Below are 15,607 nucleotides of genomic sequence, written 5' to 3' on the forward strand. Positions count from 1 at the left end.
GCATCAGACAGACAATAATACTCAATAACCATACACAAACGGTGTATAAGCACTTTCTTTCCTTTTTAGTAGGCTATTACTCTTTATGTGCTCTGTTGTAAACAATATGTATCTGCATTTTACCCTTACCCATGACAGATGTACAGAACACAACTTTAACAATAAACAAATTACAACTCTAACATTAGGCACTTAAGAGAGATGCAACAGTTAACACATAAGACAGCACTGGCTCTCTGACTGCTGGTACGGATTAAAAATCAATTAGTTTTTGTTTTTATTTTATAACAATTTCTTTCTCCACTCTTGTTATTGAATCGTGTGATAATGTTGAAATGAAGAAGGTTTGAACGACAGAAGAACAATGAGATTACTGTAAGTGAAACTTATGGCGGACTCCGATAAGGATCTGGTGTCTAACTTTAAAATGAGGAAATATTGTTTGTATATCTTTTAAATTCTTTAAAAAATATTCCATTGTAGCAGCAAACATCTGAAAGACTGGTTACAGTAATTCCTGATCAGGACTTTCTTTCATTCACATTATTATACTGATACTGAAGTCGAGCACAAAAACCACCATGGCTTAAGTTAGTATTTGGTTAGCATTTGGATGACCTGTAATTTTACATGTGTTTGAGTCATGTGTCATTCATTCACCCAAGTTTTTCCTGTTTTACATAATAATGTATTTGTGTTATCTGAAGTGAGATGAGTCTTTGAGTGTCTTTTTGTGTGTCAGGGCTCCGCCACACTCTTTATGACAGGAAAGTGAAACTCTAGAGCACAATGGCATTAACGGTTATGGCAGGATCCTCAATGTCTGCTTTACTCTGCACCATTCTCAGCTCCAGCTGTGCATGACTCGGTCTCCGGTCAGGACCAGCCTGTCTGACGAGAGAAAATGAAAGTGTTTCATTCAAGAGCTTTGTATAACTTTTAATCAATAGAATCACACAGTACTCTGTTTCTATCACACCCATTGTTTATTAGGGATGGTTTATAGTTCTAAGGGAGTTATTCTGGGATAAACTTTAGTCTTACCCTTGACATAGGCAATAGACATGTTTAATGACATGCTGCATCACTGAAACAGTTTTCTCACAGGCTGCCTGTTAAAACACCACAAACGTTTATAATCATCTGTAGAGACCCAAAGTGTTTCTGAAGCTCTTTGTTTTGCACTGTGTTGCTTCTATTTAAGTCTTTCACAGAATTATAAGTGTAGATGTTACTGCAACTTTAAACATAAACAATCATGTGGCAGCAGAACAATACAAAAAATCATGCAAATACAGATCAACAGCTCAGTTACCTTTCCTATCAAACATTACAATGGAGAATTTCCCATATAACAGTCTCTTTAGCTCTTTATACAAAACAAAGGCCCCTGACCTGTATCTGTTTGTTTTATGTATTGTGCTTCTGCCACATGAATTGCATGAATAAGTGAACTGCATGAATAAGCAAGTGTACAGTTATTCCTCATAAAAGTGGATGTGTGTGAGTGTTATTCAATAGTATGTTAACTTGAGAATCAATTTATTTACGTTTAACCAAGAAAATGGTAATACAAGATATGTTCAAACTTTTGCATGACTGTAGGAAGTTTAAAATATACCTAGAGTTTAAATTCATTCACTTATATTTTATACTATTTGTAGAGTAAACAGATATCTGGCATATATTTATATTAACTACAAAATATAACCCAGCAACCCAACCCACATGTCAGCATAGTACAAAGTGTGTTTACCAAGAAATGAAATTAAAACTCAGTCATGCATCTGTACACACATGAACCTGAAACATTGAGGCACATAAATTGTACAATTAAGTAATATGTTTTCAAATTTGTTTTAGTAAATAACAGCTCTCCCTATCAACAAAAAAAAAAAGATATCAAAATAAAGCTTAATGTTTATGATATTACATCATATTTGCTATTAATCTAGCCATGGGGGGTCACAGTGACTTCTGTGCCGGTCCCAAGCCCGGATAAATAGAGATATATTTGCATATATCTTATATACAATATAAGCAGAAATAAAACTGGTAATAAAAAATAAAATTTAACTCAGTTGTGTCAATTGGCTAAATCTGATCTAGATTTAGCTGATTACTTGATATATTGTAGGGATGTGGTAGTCAAGTGTTGGACTACCAATTAGAAGGTTGTAAGGTTGAATCCCAGGTCCACCAAGCTGCCTCTGCTGGGCCCATGAGCAAGGCACTTAAGTTCTCACTCACTCTCTCACTCATTTTCTATTGCTTATCCGAACTACCTTGGGTCACAGGGAGCTTGTGCCTATCAGGTGTCATCGGGCATCAAGGCAGGATACACCCTGGACGGAGTGCCAACCCATCGCAGGGCACAAACACACACTCATTCACTCACACACTACTGACAATTTTCCAGAGATGCCAATCAACCTACCATGCATGTCTTCGGACCAGGGAAGGAAACCGGAGTACCCAGAGGAAACCCCTGAGGCACAGGGAGTACATGCAAACTCCACACACACAAGGCGGAAGCGGGAATCGAATCCCGACCCTGTCAGGCGAACGTGCTAACCACTAAGCCAAGATCACACCCCAGTAATTTACTTATAATAACTTATACAATATTAATCAGTTTACCATTACCATACATTATAAAAAGCATGTTAGCTAAAAATTAAGCTTTATAAAAACATTGGGTATTTTGTTTTGATTAACAACTACTGTCTGATTTTTTTTCCCTCAGATTGCCGATTGTTATAAATGCATCTGATAGAATCAACCACAGCTATAATCCATAAGTTAAAATAATGAACAGAATACGTTGTGTCATACTTTGAGGTTTTTATGGTGGTGGTGGTGGGTCCAGGCTAACAGCAGCGCAGTAAATATGTCCCCAGTACCTACAAACACAGCATCTAGTTTGGGAATGTCCATTCTGATCCTCTGCTTCTCTTTACTGCCATCAGCGTTCACTGAAATGTGCAAACAGATGGCACAGTTTTCCATTAGCAACATGGAAATACAAACAAGACCTTAGTGATACAATTATATCTGCAAACGCTCCACTGGTGTTCCATGTTTTCACTATTAATAAAAAGAGGGAGCATATAGAATTTGGATTATATATATATATATATATATATATATATATATATATATATATATATATATATATATATATATATATATATATATATATATATATATATATATATATATATATATCATGTGGAAATCTCCCAAGTATTAATTCATTACATTACATTTTCAGCATTAAGCTGACACCGTTATCACCCTTATCATTAATATGAAGTCCTCCCCCTTTCACCATGACAAGCAATTTAAATTTAGCAGAAGTCTTGTGGAGTCTGGGTGATTTAAACATCTCAGTGAAAATGCAAAATATTGTCACTGTGTACTCTGAAGAAAGATATACTGTTAAAAACAACCTGATTGGAAATGCATCTAAAGATCTAAACTAGAAGAAGGTTCTCTAAAGGAGAAACTGGAACTGTTACAATTACACATTGGATATTCACTGTAAGATGACAAGTTCATTATTTTTAAGCAGACGCTTATAAGCATATACTGAAACAAAAAGAATGTGTAAGCAGTCAGATAAATACATAAACCAGCTTTTTCACAAAGTCACAAATATTTTGACATCTAAAACTATAGTATTAAATGTAAAGAAAGGTTATCCTTATTCATTTCACATTATAGAAGCAGTAATGCAAAGCAAAATTATTTTCTATAGTATATTATATACATTAATATGCAAGTGGATTTTTTCTTTCACATTTATTTCTTTCACTGAGTGTTATTTGTGTAAAGTATTAATGTTTCTTTTTATTGAGGTTTTTCACTAAGGTGACTGGTGAGTTTCTGATATTACATTCATATTAATGTTAAAAGTATCATTTCATTTTTTTTTAAAAATATTTCATAATTGCAGTCTTGGGTATTAATGAGTCTGATGGCTTAAAACTTTTTACTGTTAGGGAATATGCCAAAGCAATCACGAACAAAGATAGTTCCACCGCTAGTCCAGTTGGCGGACTATAAATGCGCAATACAAAAAAAAAAAAAAAAAAAAAAAAAACACTATGATCACTGGTCAGTCTATTGGAAATTGAATGATATAAGATGGTGTGTTTCAGTATGGGGTTAACATGGATTTGTCTGCTGCTTTTGTTTTTGTCAGCATTAAAGGTAGGAGCTCCTTCATTATCTGTTAGACAAAAGTATAATTGTAGGTGTTGAAATAAAATGAACAAAAGTTTGAAACTAGAGTTTTATATTATGTCATATAATATATAATATAAAACTCGTCTTGTTTTAACTCTAATGATGGAGGAAGAATTACTAAACATGCTAACAATTACTAAACAGGAATCAAGCGCGTCTCCCATGGAATTCTTAGTCGAGCCTGACACTTATCAGCCAATCAAAAAAAGAGGCTACACAATGGCCAATCAGAAAATAGCACTATTGTATATGGGTAAGATTTAACGCAACAACCAATGAAAGAAATAAAATCCTGGAATTGTTCAGCATCATCCTCGTTCACCCACAGACAAAACCACTGGAGCTGTGGGCATCACTTTGAGCACAGAGTAAGTCACAAACAAACAATGACATTTTGACTGCTGTTAGTGATGTTTCCCAGATAATCAGCATCAGTGTCTGTAATTTAGACAACAGTTTTACAGCCTGTTCACTGACAACACCTGCTCAGAACAAATAGTCTAGGCCAGTAGTTCTCAAACTGGGGGCCCTGAGATGGTGCCACGGGGCCCTGGTTTTATGACTTTTCATAAAATAATGAATTTATCATAAATTTATCATAAATTCTATGTATTTAAATCTGCTCCTCCCTGTCTATGTCACGATCAGTGCACCACCCACGCCCACTGAACACCAACACCGAGAAACCTCTCCAGAATACTAGCTCTCCCAGACTACACCTCCCAGAATCCACCACTGACTGATTGCTCCACCACCTGTTCCCCATCAACCACTTCCTATAAAGACTGAACGTGAACTTGACACCAGTGCGAAGTCTCGACTTGCTTCTGCAGTCATTCCGAGCGTTTCCCGATTGTCTGTTCTGGTTGTTTTGATTCTGTTTCTGTTGCCTGGTTCTCTGATTCTGTACTGCCTGCCCTGACCTCCTGCCTGTTCTTCGACTCCGATCTGCCTATCTCTGACATTGTGATTGCCGTGCTTGACCCTGCCTGTCTGTTCTGCCTTATTTAAATAAACGCTGCAAATGGATCCTTACGACTCTGCTTCGTTACAGTCTACACATCTGTTTCCTATTGTGATTACCCTGTGTATTTAACTGTGCCGCGTTGTCTTGTGTAGCGTGGAATCTACTGTTGTCTTGTCCTGTCTTTAGTCCGTGTGTTTAGTGTTTCCTTTGTTATTAAACCCTGTTTATTTTGCTACCCTGCGTTTGGGTCCGTTTCTATCCCACGTTCATGACAACCAGCACTACATTGTATAATTAAATAATTATTCTGCAATTGTTATATTAAGTTTTGGAATGTTTTATGTCAATTTTTTTTACCTGTGTTTGTGTAAAAGAGAGTAGTACAGTGAAGGCCACAGACGCAGTATGATGCTGCAAAATCACAGAAATGTGAACCATTAATGGAGCAGGTTGGTCAAAAATACCAGTACAAGCACGCACCTCCAGCATGGCTAGTTACTGCCTAATAAGTCCACTTGCTTTGTGTACAGTCTACTGGAAACCCTGGCAGATAATGAATGTGCATTATTATGAAGTTTATCAGGCATCATCTCAGGCGTCATCGGGCATCAAGGCAAGATATGCCCAGGCTCCCCGTGACCTGAGTAGTTCGGATAAGCGGTAGAAAATGAATGAATGAAGTTTATCATAGTTTATAGTTTATGTTCTTGTGTAATTTTCACCTGTTAAAAGCGTCTTTTTAAATTTGATTTAAAATATTAAATATATATATTTTAAATTTGATTTAAAATATTATATATATTTATTACAAGCTCTTTGCTAGTTTCAGTTTTGTTCAGAGGCTGCTCTTTCTTTCAATTTCCTGTAAAGAAATGCAAATTCTCTATTCCTTGGACCAATCACAAAGTGAAACATTTTTTCTTCCCATCCTGATAAAGTAGTAATAATGTTAGTGTAATTCCTGGGTGTAAGTTGTGCTGTAATTACTAATACGAGAGGAGTAACAACAGATGTTGGAAATTGGCTATGAATAACAGGATTAAAAATTAGTAAAAAGACTAATGCTGACTATGAGGACAGGGCAAAAATTAATTCTAAATGTCTTATGTACGTTGTTTTTGTTATGATTTCTGCCTTGATTAATACCAGAAGCATAAATTCACCTTAGCATAGAATTTCTTTAGCCTAACATTCAATTGAACACATTTAGACTTTTTTGCAATATAATTTAAATTATAATTTTGGTGTCATCATTCTTCCTCTTCTTCCTATTCTTCTGACAACAACTTTACTACTACTACTACTACTACTACTACTACTAATAATAATAATAATAATAATAATAATAATAATAATAATAATAATAATATATGGTTCATGGTTCTGATTTCGGAACTCCACTAAAAAGCACACACCGTCCTGTGTATTTATTATCCTGTTTTATTTATCTATTAATTTATTTTGCATTCACATCACACCGCTGTGTTGTTGCCCTTAATGAAGTCATCTCTATCTTCTGTATCATTTTTTTTTAAATGAATGCAATATATACTATATACTACATTGTGTTTAATTGTCAAAAACCTGCTATTTAGATGAACTTTTTATAAAATATCTGCTGGTCTCTCACCTGTGAAGACACATGCCACAGAAGAGACATACTGTGACACACACTGTGCTTACTGAGAAAACTATGTAGAATGGCCATATATTGTCTTGTTGTATTTCTATGTAGACAAAAAGTAGACAGTGAGTGCCGAGTGTTCAATAGTGGACAACAAAATATTTTTTCACTGAAGTCCGATCAACAGCTGTATGTCTGATATTCCAAGAAACTGTAGCAGTTTTTAAAGAATACAACATCAGCTGTCATTTTGCGACAAAACATGCTAACTACGCTAGTAAACAGTCTCCACAAGAACGGGCGGCTACAGCTCAGAGATTGACGGCTAATTTACAGACTCAGCAAAAGCTTTTTCACAGACAAACTGCGATTCAAGATTCAAGTACTAAAGCAAGTTTTTTTTGCTGGTATTCAAATTAGCAAAGGCCAGTAAGCCTTTCTCCGAAGGCGAATTTTTAAAAGAATGCATGGTTGAGACACCAGGTCTCTTTTGTTCAGAGAGCAAAGGCAAATTTGAACAAATCAGTTTATCACACAGAACTGTGACTCGCCGTGTGGAATTGATTGATGAAGATATAGCCAGCAAATTAAACAAAAAGGCGGAGTCCTTTAAGTTTTATTCACTCGCACTGGATGAAAGTAACAACATAAAAGACACTGCTCAGCTCCTAATTTTTATCCGAGGGATTAGCGACAGTTTTGAGATCACAGAGGAATTTTTGACAATGGAGTCCATAAAAGGAAAAACGACTGGAGAGGACTTGTATAACCAGGTGTCTGCTGTCATCGAGAGAATGAAGCTACCTTGGAGTAAACTTGTCAATGTCACCATGGATGGATCGCCAAATTTAACTGGAAAAAAATGTGATCAGGATGTTATTTTCCTTCACTGCATCATTCATCAGGAAGTTCTGTGTAAGTCTAAATTGCAGCTAAATCATGTCATGAATCCAGTCATAAAACTTGTTAACTTTATATGAGCAAGGGGACTTCAGCATCGTCAGTTTATTGCATTCCTGGAAGAAACCGATGCAGATCACCAGGACTTATTTTACCACTCTCGTGTGCGCTGGAAAAGTTTGGGCAAAGTCTTTCAAAGAGTGTGGGAGCTGAAGGAGGAGATCACTGCATTTTTGGAGTTAATGGGGAGATCCAACGAATTTCCCAAGCTAAGCGACAAGAACTTGCAAAAAATGGAGACCAACAACACTGTTCCCACTGAAACTGATTGGGAGTTTATTACTACGTTATTAAATTAATAAATTTGTAAAACAATTTTTACAATAAACTAAGCACAATGGTGTTTTGCTGCCTGTTAAAGGCCAAATCTTTTCATGTAATGTTTTTACATTTAATTTATATTAGTTCACACAAACACACCAATCTCCTATTCTGGCCCGGCCCCTCTGTCAAATTTTAGAAATCATTGTGGCCTGCGAGTCAAAAAGTTTGCCCACCCCTGGGCTATAGCATAAGAAAAAAGTACCATAATGTTGCCATCACACAACATCTTTTTCAGGGACATCCCTCCTTTTTTAACAAGACAAGATTTACTGTATTCTGCATGTGTTACAAAAGTGTGGCTTTATAGTGAAAAAGTTCAGGTATTAGACTGGCCTGCCTGGGGGGCTAATGGTTAGAGAGTCTGACTCGTAATCCTAAGGTTGTGGTCGAGTCCTCCAACTGCTCCCCGGGCGCCGCAGCATAAATGGCTGCCCACTGCTCCGGGTGTGTGTTCACGGTGTGTGTGTGTGTGTTTTCACTGCTGTGTGTGTGTGCGCACTTTGGATGGGTTAAATGCAGAGAACGAATTCTGAGTATGGGTCACCGTACTTAGCCGTAGGTCACGTCACTTTCACTTCCACTTTAAATAGTGATGTTACCAGTGACACCGGTTTGTATCGAAGCTTGTATCTTTGTATCGAAGCTTGAAATGACGTGACCAATGACGCTGCGTCGTTATCTGATTCAACGGTTTAAAATCGTCCGCGACACGCGGCGCGCCCTCGTGTGTTGTATTGGAGTATTACATGGAATTTATTACTGTGTAGCGAGTTTCGGAGAGTTTATTTTTGCGAGTTGTCAATGGAGCCTGTTATAAAAAGGTCGCGTTTTGAAATGTGGAAACACTTTCATTTGATTTCGCCCAATAAGGTGAATATACATGATTTTGATGTGAAGCCTATATTTATAACTTCACTCATCATTGGGCAATTATACGATTCAGTGTAACATTTAATGTCGTATATTTTGTCATATATATATTTATTGGATAGTAGTAATAAGGAATGCAAGAAAAGCCTTTTGTGCACCGCTTAATAGCATGATCTTTTTTTAAATGGTTCACACATTATATTTTTGAGACAAGGTCTATCCTTAATCTGTTTTTAGGTCCAGTGTTTGATTTGCTCCCAACAGCTGGCCTATAATAATAATAATAATACATCATCCAGGTTGAGGTATTTTCGTGGAAAGCATGACAGAGCCAGATCATCTGTCCAAGATGTAGCCAACAGCCAAGGTTAAAGCCTACATTTAATTGTATTTACTTGTTTCAGTTTTAATTATTAATATAATTAAGTGCTTTAAACGGGCTGCTGTTATTTTATTATTATCAAAATAGGAACAAGGTATCTCTCTCTCTCTCTTTCTCTCTCTCTTAGTTTCAATGTAAGTGTGCTTTATTGGCATGACAAAAACTGTACATTTGTATTACCAAAGAATTTGCAGCTGTGCTGCATACAAATAGTACATAAAGTTAAATTTAAACAAAGTACATTGTGCATAATTAAATAAAAAAAAGTAAAATAGTAAATTATAGAAATACAATAAGAACGTACATTATTGTATGTAATATATTGATTCATTCATTTATTTAATCTATCCTTAATTTGGCAATCCATTAATTTTTGCTTCTAAAATTAAAACGTTGTTTGGTTGTGGAACGTTCTGTGATAGTGCTTTCACCAGCAGAGGTCCTCATCGAGCTCTGATTTGAAAAGCTTCGAGTAATGAACCTTTTTCCGATACAATTGGTTTGAAAGCTTCACTGCTTCAAGAAAGCTTCACTTCGCCATCACTATTATTAAATATAGAAAACCTAAATGAAGATGATGGATTTCTATTTATTTTTAGATGCCAAAAAAGCCTTTGATTAAGGTTGAACATAAATGTACCATTTGAACCTAAATTAATTTTAAGGAATATTATTAATATTATTAATAATGAATATTATTACCAAAAAAACTGTAATGATATAAAAAAAAACTAAATGTGTTGGAAATAGACATCATCCAATTAGCTGATAACACAATATTTCCCCAAGAATTTATTACCAGAAATATTCTGGCACACCACCAACTACACACCAGTTGTGTTTCAGGACGGGGTTAACATGTTTTTGTCTGCTGCTTTTGTTTTTTGCCAGCATTAAAGGTAGAAGCTCCTTATTTATCTGTTAAACAAAAGTATAATTGCAGAGGCATAGTTTCAGCCTTAGTTATAATATCCAAAAAACTGCCATACTGGCTAGCTGAATTTTCCTCTTTTATTTACAATTTCGTCACTCGTTGTGGCTCATTTTCTGCTTGTCAGTCGCCAGTTACTGAAGAGGAGTCCAGCACCAGCACGAGACAACGATATGGCACAGCCAAACTCGATACTGTTACATGATTGGCTGTGTCACTCCCCAAGTTGCTAGGTTACCAGAGAGTGAGTTTGTTAATGCAACCAAACTTGCTTCGCAACTTCTTTTTTTTTGTCCGACGAAGAATAAAAAAAATCGAACGTCTTATCGAGCACATTTTTTATCGCTATCGATCACGTGTCTATCGTGATACATATCGTCATCATTTTATCGCCCAGCCCTAACCCGTGTTAATATAGGATCAGCTTTCCAGCGCTGGAGAGAACTGAAGGAGCGGGAAGTCACAGATTGGAGTTTCCCGAGTCAATAACTCCTGAGCTAAACGTTGTTACTACACAAATAACACCTCTTTTCTATCGTAGTAATGTAGAGTGGCATCTACAACCACGTTTTGTGTAGTAACAGCGTTCAGCTCAGGAGTAATTGACTGAGGCACTTGTTTCCTTCTCGATAGGTGAGTAACGTTAGTTTTGCTTTGCTTAACAAAATATATGTATATATATAATAATATATGCCGTCCTTTGCACGGTTATGCTTGTGTAATTTTTGCTTGGTTGTTTATCTGCAATCGTATTGTTCTTCCCTTCAGCTATGATAAAGACACATTTCTTTCCATTATTTGCCTGGGTTGCATATGTATGTCTGCGTGGAGCTATCAATATGTTATCAATTTGTTTTGGTAAATTTCAAATGTCAACATTGGCTTTCAAAAATCGGAGACCCTGCCTTTAAGTTAAAATATATTGCTACCATAAAGGCCCTTGCTTTGGTGGGCCAACACATCTTTCGAACATTTCTTCCAATGTTGTGTCTTAAGCAGAGGTCATGCAGGCCTGGGCTGGTACATTAGCTCTTTGCTTGTGCTACACTTGACTAAACTCATGACTAAACATTTCTAACCTCCACCCTGTGAAATCCGAAACTCAGAATCCCTAACAGGGCCTCAACCTCAAATCTTGAAAACAACCCAGCATGATTTCCTGCAGCAACAGTACAAATAAAAAAATTAATAGCTCAGTCAAGCTGATATTCAAGTTCTTTAAATAATGTTGTCAACTGTTTCTCTTTTTTTTTAATTTTGATTGAGCCATTCAAAGCACACTGTATTCCAGTTGACATCCACATTAAACTTAATTAAAACATTTCTTAAACACAGAAATGTATAAATAATGAAACTGTAACTCATCATTAGTATTGAATCAGCACCACTAAAGCTAAGTTAAAACTATGATAAATTACTGTCTATAGTTGGTAGTGTTCAGCAGCTGTCCTCATTTTTAATTGGAAATAGGTTACTTGAGCAAATGTGTTTCTCAGTATTATAGTCTTAACTTTATTAACATTACAGTTACACAAGCAGAATTCCTTAGTGATTTCTAAAGATTAGGTTTATTTCAGAGAGAACTTTACTGGAATATGTGTCTACAAACAACATCACAAACTTGAACAATGAATAGCATTCAAATACAAAAACTATAATTTGCTGCCACAAAGAAGCCTTTATACAATTGTTTGCTGAGAACAAAGTAAGAGTTTCAAGACTGTATTACTCTGAAAGGAAGGTGTGTTTGATATATGATTAAACAAAAAGAAAAATCCCAACCACATTGTAAGAGTGCTTATAAAAGAATGATGCCAGTCTTTCCATGTTTAATATCAAGACATCCGTAAGTTGCTTACTTTCATATACCTTTCTTATGGCAATAATTCCAGAGTTTAATATTTATTCTATAGTTTTTATTAGCAGTAGCCAGTGTATGAATTAGGATGCTTTTACATAAGCAGTGTTTAGTGAAACAGCAGTTTTTGTGGTGTGTCCACTTCACACAGACACACCTAGAGTGATATATATGGTGGATGTATTTGCAAAACATTGTAGACTGGTTATGTATATAATCATTCAACGTCATTTATTTAGTTCCCCATTCTCTGTGCTTGGGTAATACATGTATTGATGATTAGGTACTTTCTGTTAAATAAAACAGAAGATGAATATCCAGATATTCAAAGATGAATGAACAAACCACAGAAGAACAGCAAAAATAAGGAGACACTCACAACAACATGTGACAGATATCATCATTGAGTCATAGTACTGTATGGTCTAGGATTTAAAATCAATTACCTAGTTCTAGATCTTTTTTTATCCACAGCAAATTGATCATATCTGTGAAAAACAACATTGTATAATGATACCCAATCAATAATTTTTCAATATGTTGAACCATCCTTTTATAAGACAACACAAGAAATATGCAATTATTTACTAATTAAATTGATTTTACACAAAAAGAAACAAATCATATAAACCTTTGAAGCAGTGGTTCTCAATTGTGTGTCTGTTTATATAGAGTCATGAAAAACAAGGAAGAAGTACTGTAGTTACAAATCTGTAGCTTATCAGCACTTGATGTCAAACTAGTGTTAATTTCGTCACCTATTTTTAATTTAGTCTTACTCTTAGTCTTGGGCCAAATGTCCTTGTTAGTTTTAGTCATATAGTCATTCACATATCTTTTTTTGTTATTCAAGTTTTAGTCGACTAAAAGTCTCGTAATTTTAGTCTAGTTTTAGTCAAAAAATGTTTAGTGTTTTTAAAATAACACATTAATGCTGATTAATGAAAAGCCTACGATCAAAACTGTAGGTATATATACATACGTAAATAACGTAAGTAAAGTAATATATACGTAAGTAAATTACCAACTTAATGCAAGTTATACATGCTATTGCACACACCATTAATGATGATATTTGGAGCAATATTACATGTAATTGTTAAACTTGATTCCCTTACATATACAGTACATTTGCTTTTAAGCCTAATTATTAATTTTGATTATGATGTGATTGTGACAGGGGTGTTTGTCACCACTTTTGAATGAGAAACAATATCAAGGCTATAAAACTTGTCAAAACACAGCGAATCACAAAAGTATCAGTGAGAAGTTGAGAACACTCGTTTAAACAGTGCATACACTCGAACTTGACTGCACATCACTTTTTTTACTTTATTGATACTGCTTTTAATCGTAATGCAAAGATGGGTCATTGGGACATAAGCTGTCGTACAATAATTATTTTTTTTTTAGTGACTTGTAGACGAATTCTTTCTACGCACACACTATTTTATTTCATGATAACAGACCGATGCTAACTATAACACACCATTGCCATGAAAAACAGAGCGTTGCCATGGACACACAGGATTCTAACCGTAGAGACGGAGCGCACTATTTTCTTTAGCGGAAGCAATACAATTGTTCAGCAGTTTCGTGTTGTAGCCACAGGCGTATGAAACCTGTAATGAGCAACAGCACAAAGCCGCGAACTCGTTCTGAATATTTTAAAGGCGTAATAGCTGATGAAAAAGCAGAGCCAATTGTAGACGAAAATGAAGAGAGATTTTATCTTTGTTTTTATCTTATACAAAACATTTTCGTCTCGTCTTTTTTCGACAACAATAATGCATGTTAATTTAGTCTTAGTCAGCGTTTTTGGACAGTGGTGCAGTCTTGTCATCGTCTAGTCTAAGTCATGAAAAAAAAATTTTGTTGACGAACATTTTGTCTGGTCTCGTCTGACTAAATTAACACTAGGGGTGTAAGAAAATATCGATACACGTGAGTATCGCGATATTTTGTTTGGCGATATTGTATCGATTCTCAAAAACAAAATATCGATATTTATAAAAAAAAAAAAATTATCCAGATTCATGGCATTCATTTTGTTCCGTTTATATCCCAACCGGTACATTGCAGTCTTCTTATCTCTGAACTTAAACAGTGACAGGAAGTAACACGTTAATGGAGATTTAGGATAGCTCCTCAAGGTTAGGCCCGCGAAAATAAGGACGAACTCACAAACGTTTCACTCACAACGGTTTATTCCTCCGTACACAGGAAAAACCTCCGTAATAACATGTTACTAAAACAAAAAATACTCATTAGTATGAGAAAATGAAAATAAAAGAGAATATCAGTTGCAGCTTCAGACTTCCACACATGTGGTCTTATAACTGAAGCGTGCACATTTTTGCGCATGCGCACATCCAACTAGTAGAACAGTAATAAAGCAACGGCACATTGCTCTTAAAGGGGTAGCACCACTCCACTCGTTACAAAGTATCGAGCATAACGGCGCGCTACTAATGTTAACAGTAAAATAGTTCGCTATATGTAGATATGTAGATATCTATATATATATAGATGCGCATAGAAGTGCCCTGACATCTGAGCATATTTACCAGCTTATCTTTCTTCAGAAAAACCTTGACATTAAATAAAAAGACAAATATAAATACAAATCAAAGAAACCTGTAAAATCCAAGTTTAAAAGTTCTGAGAATGTTCAACATCTGTAAATATTTTATTGTTTATATTTGTTTTGTTTTCTTTAGGAATCCTGCAAGTACTTTATTTTTTCATTTATATTAAGCAGATATAAGTCTTTTGTTCAGATCAAAATGTTAGGACACTGCATGCTACAATTGTAAACTGAAAAAACTGTGAAGCTTTAAAGGCAGGGTCTAAAAATATATATGGTCTGTTTATAACAGCTAACATTTAATACATTTAATTTAACACATTTAATACATTTAAGAAATCCTGCAAGCACTTTATTTCCCCCCCTTTATTCATACTGCACATAAAGTGGTTCAATCATATTGAATGTTACAGGGGCTAATTAATGCAAATGCAGTTCCCACTGTGTTCTGTTTAAATAATATTTTTTTTTTGCAAAGGTTTGCATATGGTGGTGTTCTTGACAGCTTCCCTAAAACTTTTTTCCTATAATTAAAATAAGAAATATCCCAATATATCGCCTTGCTTACAATATCGCAATGTATCGCAACATATCGTATCGCAACCCCGTATCGTGATACGCATTGTATCGCCAGATTCTTGCCAATACACAGCCCTAATTAACACTATGTCAAACTGGGGCACTAAGCAAAAAACAGTTGAGAACCACTGGGTCTCATTCACTAGGCATTGCACAAATTTCTGCATAGAATCTGTGTATAAACATTTTCATGGACAGATCATGTTTCATCAATAACTTTGATTCTAAAATGTATTCTAAATTTAATGTAGGAACTATTAAAAAATAAATTGAA

At 35.3% G+C, this 15,607-nt stretch overlaps 2 protein-coding genes across 3 annotated transcripts in view; both read right to left on the reverse strand.

Moving 5' to 3' along the window:
• LOC113663951 (protein CFAP210-like) overlaps nt 1–15,607 on the reverse strand; it is a 169,818-nt gene that overhangs the window by 7,711 nt on the left and 146,500 nt on the right. The gene's annotated exons all lie outside the window — the stretch shown is intronic.
• The window catches only part of LOC113653124 (pyridoxal kinase-like), a 25,677-nt gene continuing 10,070 nt past the window's right edge, over nt 1–15,607 (reverse strand). For both annotated transcript variants that reach the window (XM_027162584.2, XM_027162585.2), the window contains exons 2-4: nt 2,836–2,975; nt 1,045–1,112; nt 1–891 (exon numbers count right to left, since the gene is read on the reverse strand). In XM_027162584.2, coding sequence (XP_027018385.1) covers nt 780–891; nt 1,045–1,112; nt 2,836–2,975 — 320 coding nt within the window. In that variant the 3' untranslated portion in view covers nt 1–779. The remainder of the gene's footprint in view (nt 892–1,044; nt 1,113–2,835; nt 2,976–15,607) is intronic.

The sequence above is a fragment of the Tachysurus fulvidraco genome, chromosome 6 (assembly GCF_022655615.1).
Source record: "Tachysurus fulvidraco isolate hzauxx_2018 chromosome 6, HZAU_PFXX_2.0, whole genome shotgun sequence".
NCBI lineage: Eukaryota > Metazoa > Chordata > Actinopteri > Siluriformes > Bagridae > Tachysurus > Tachysurus fulvidraco.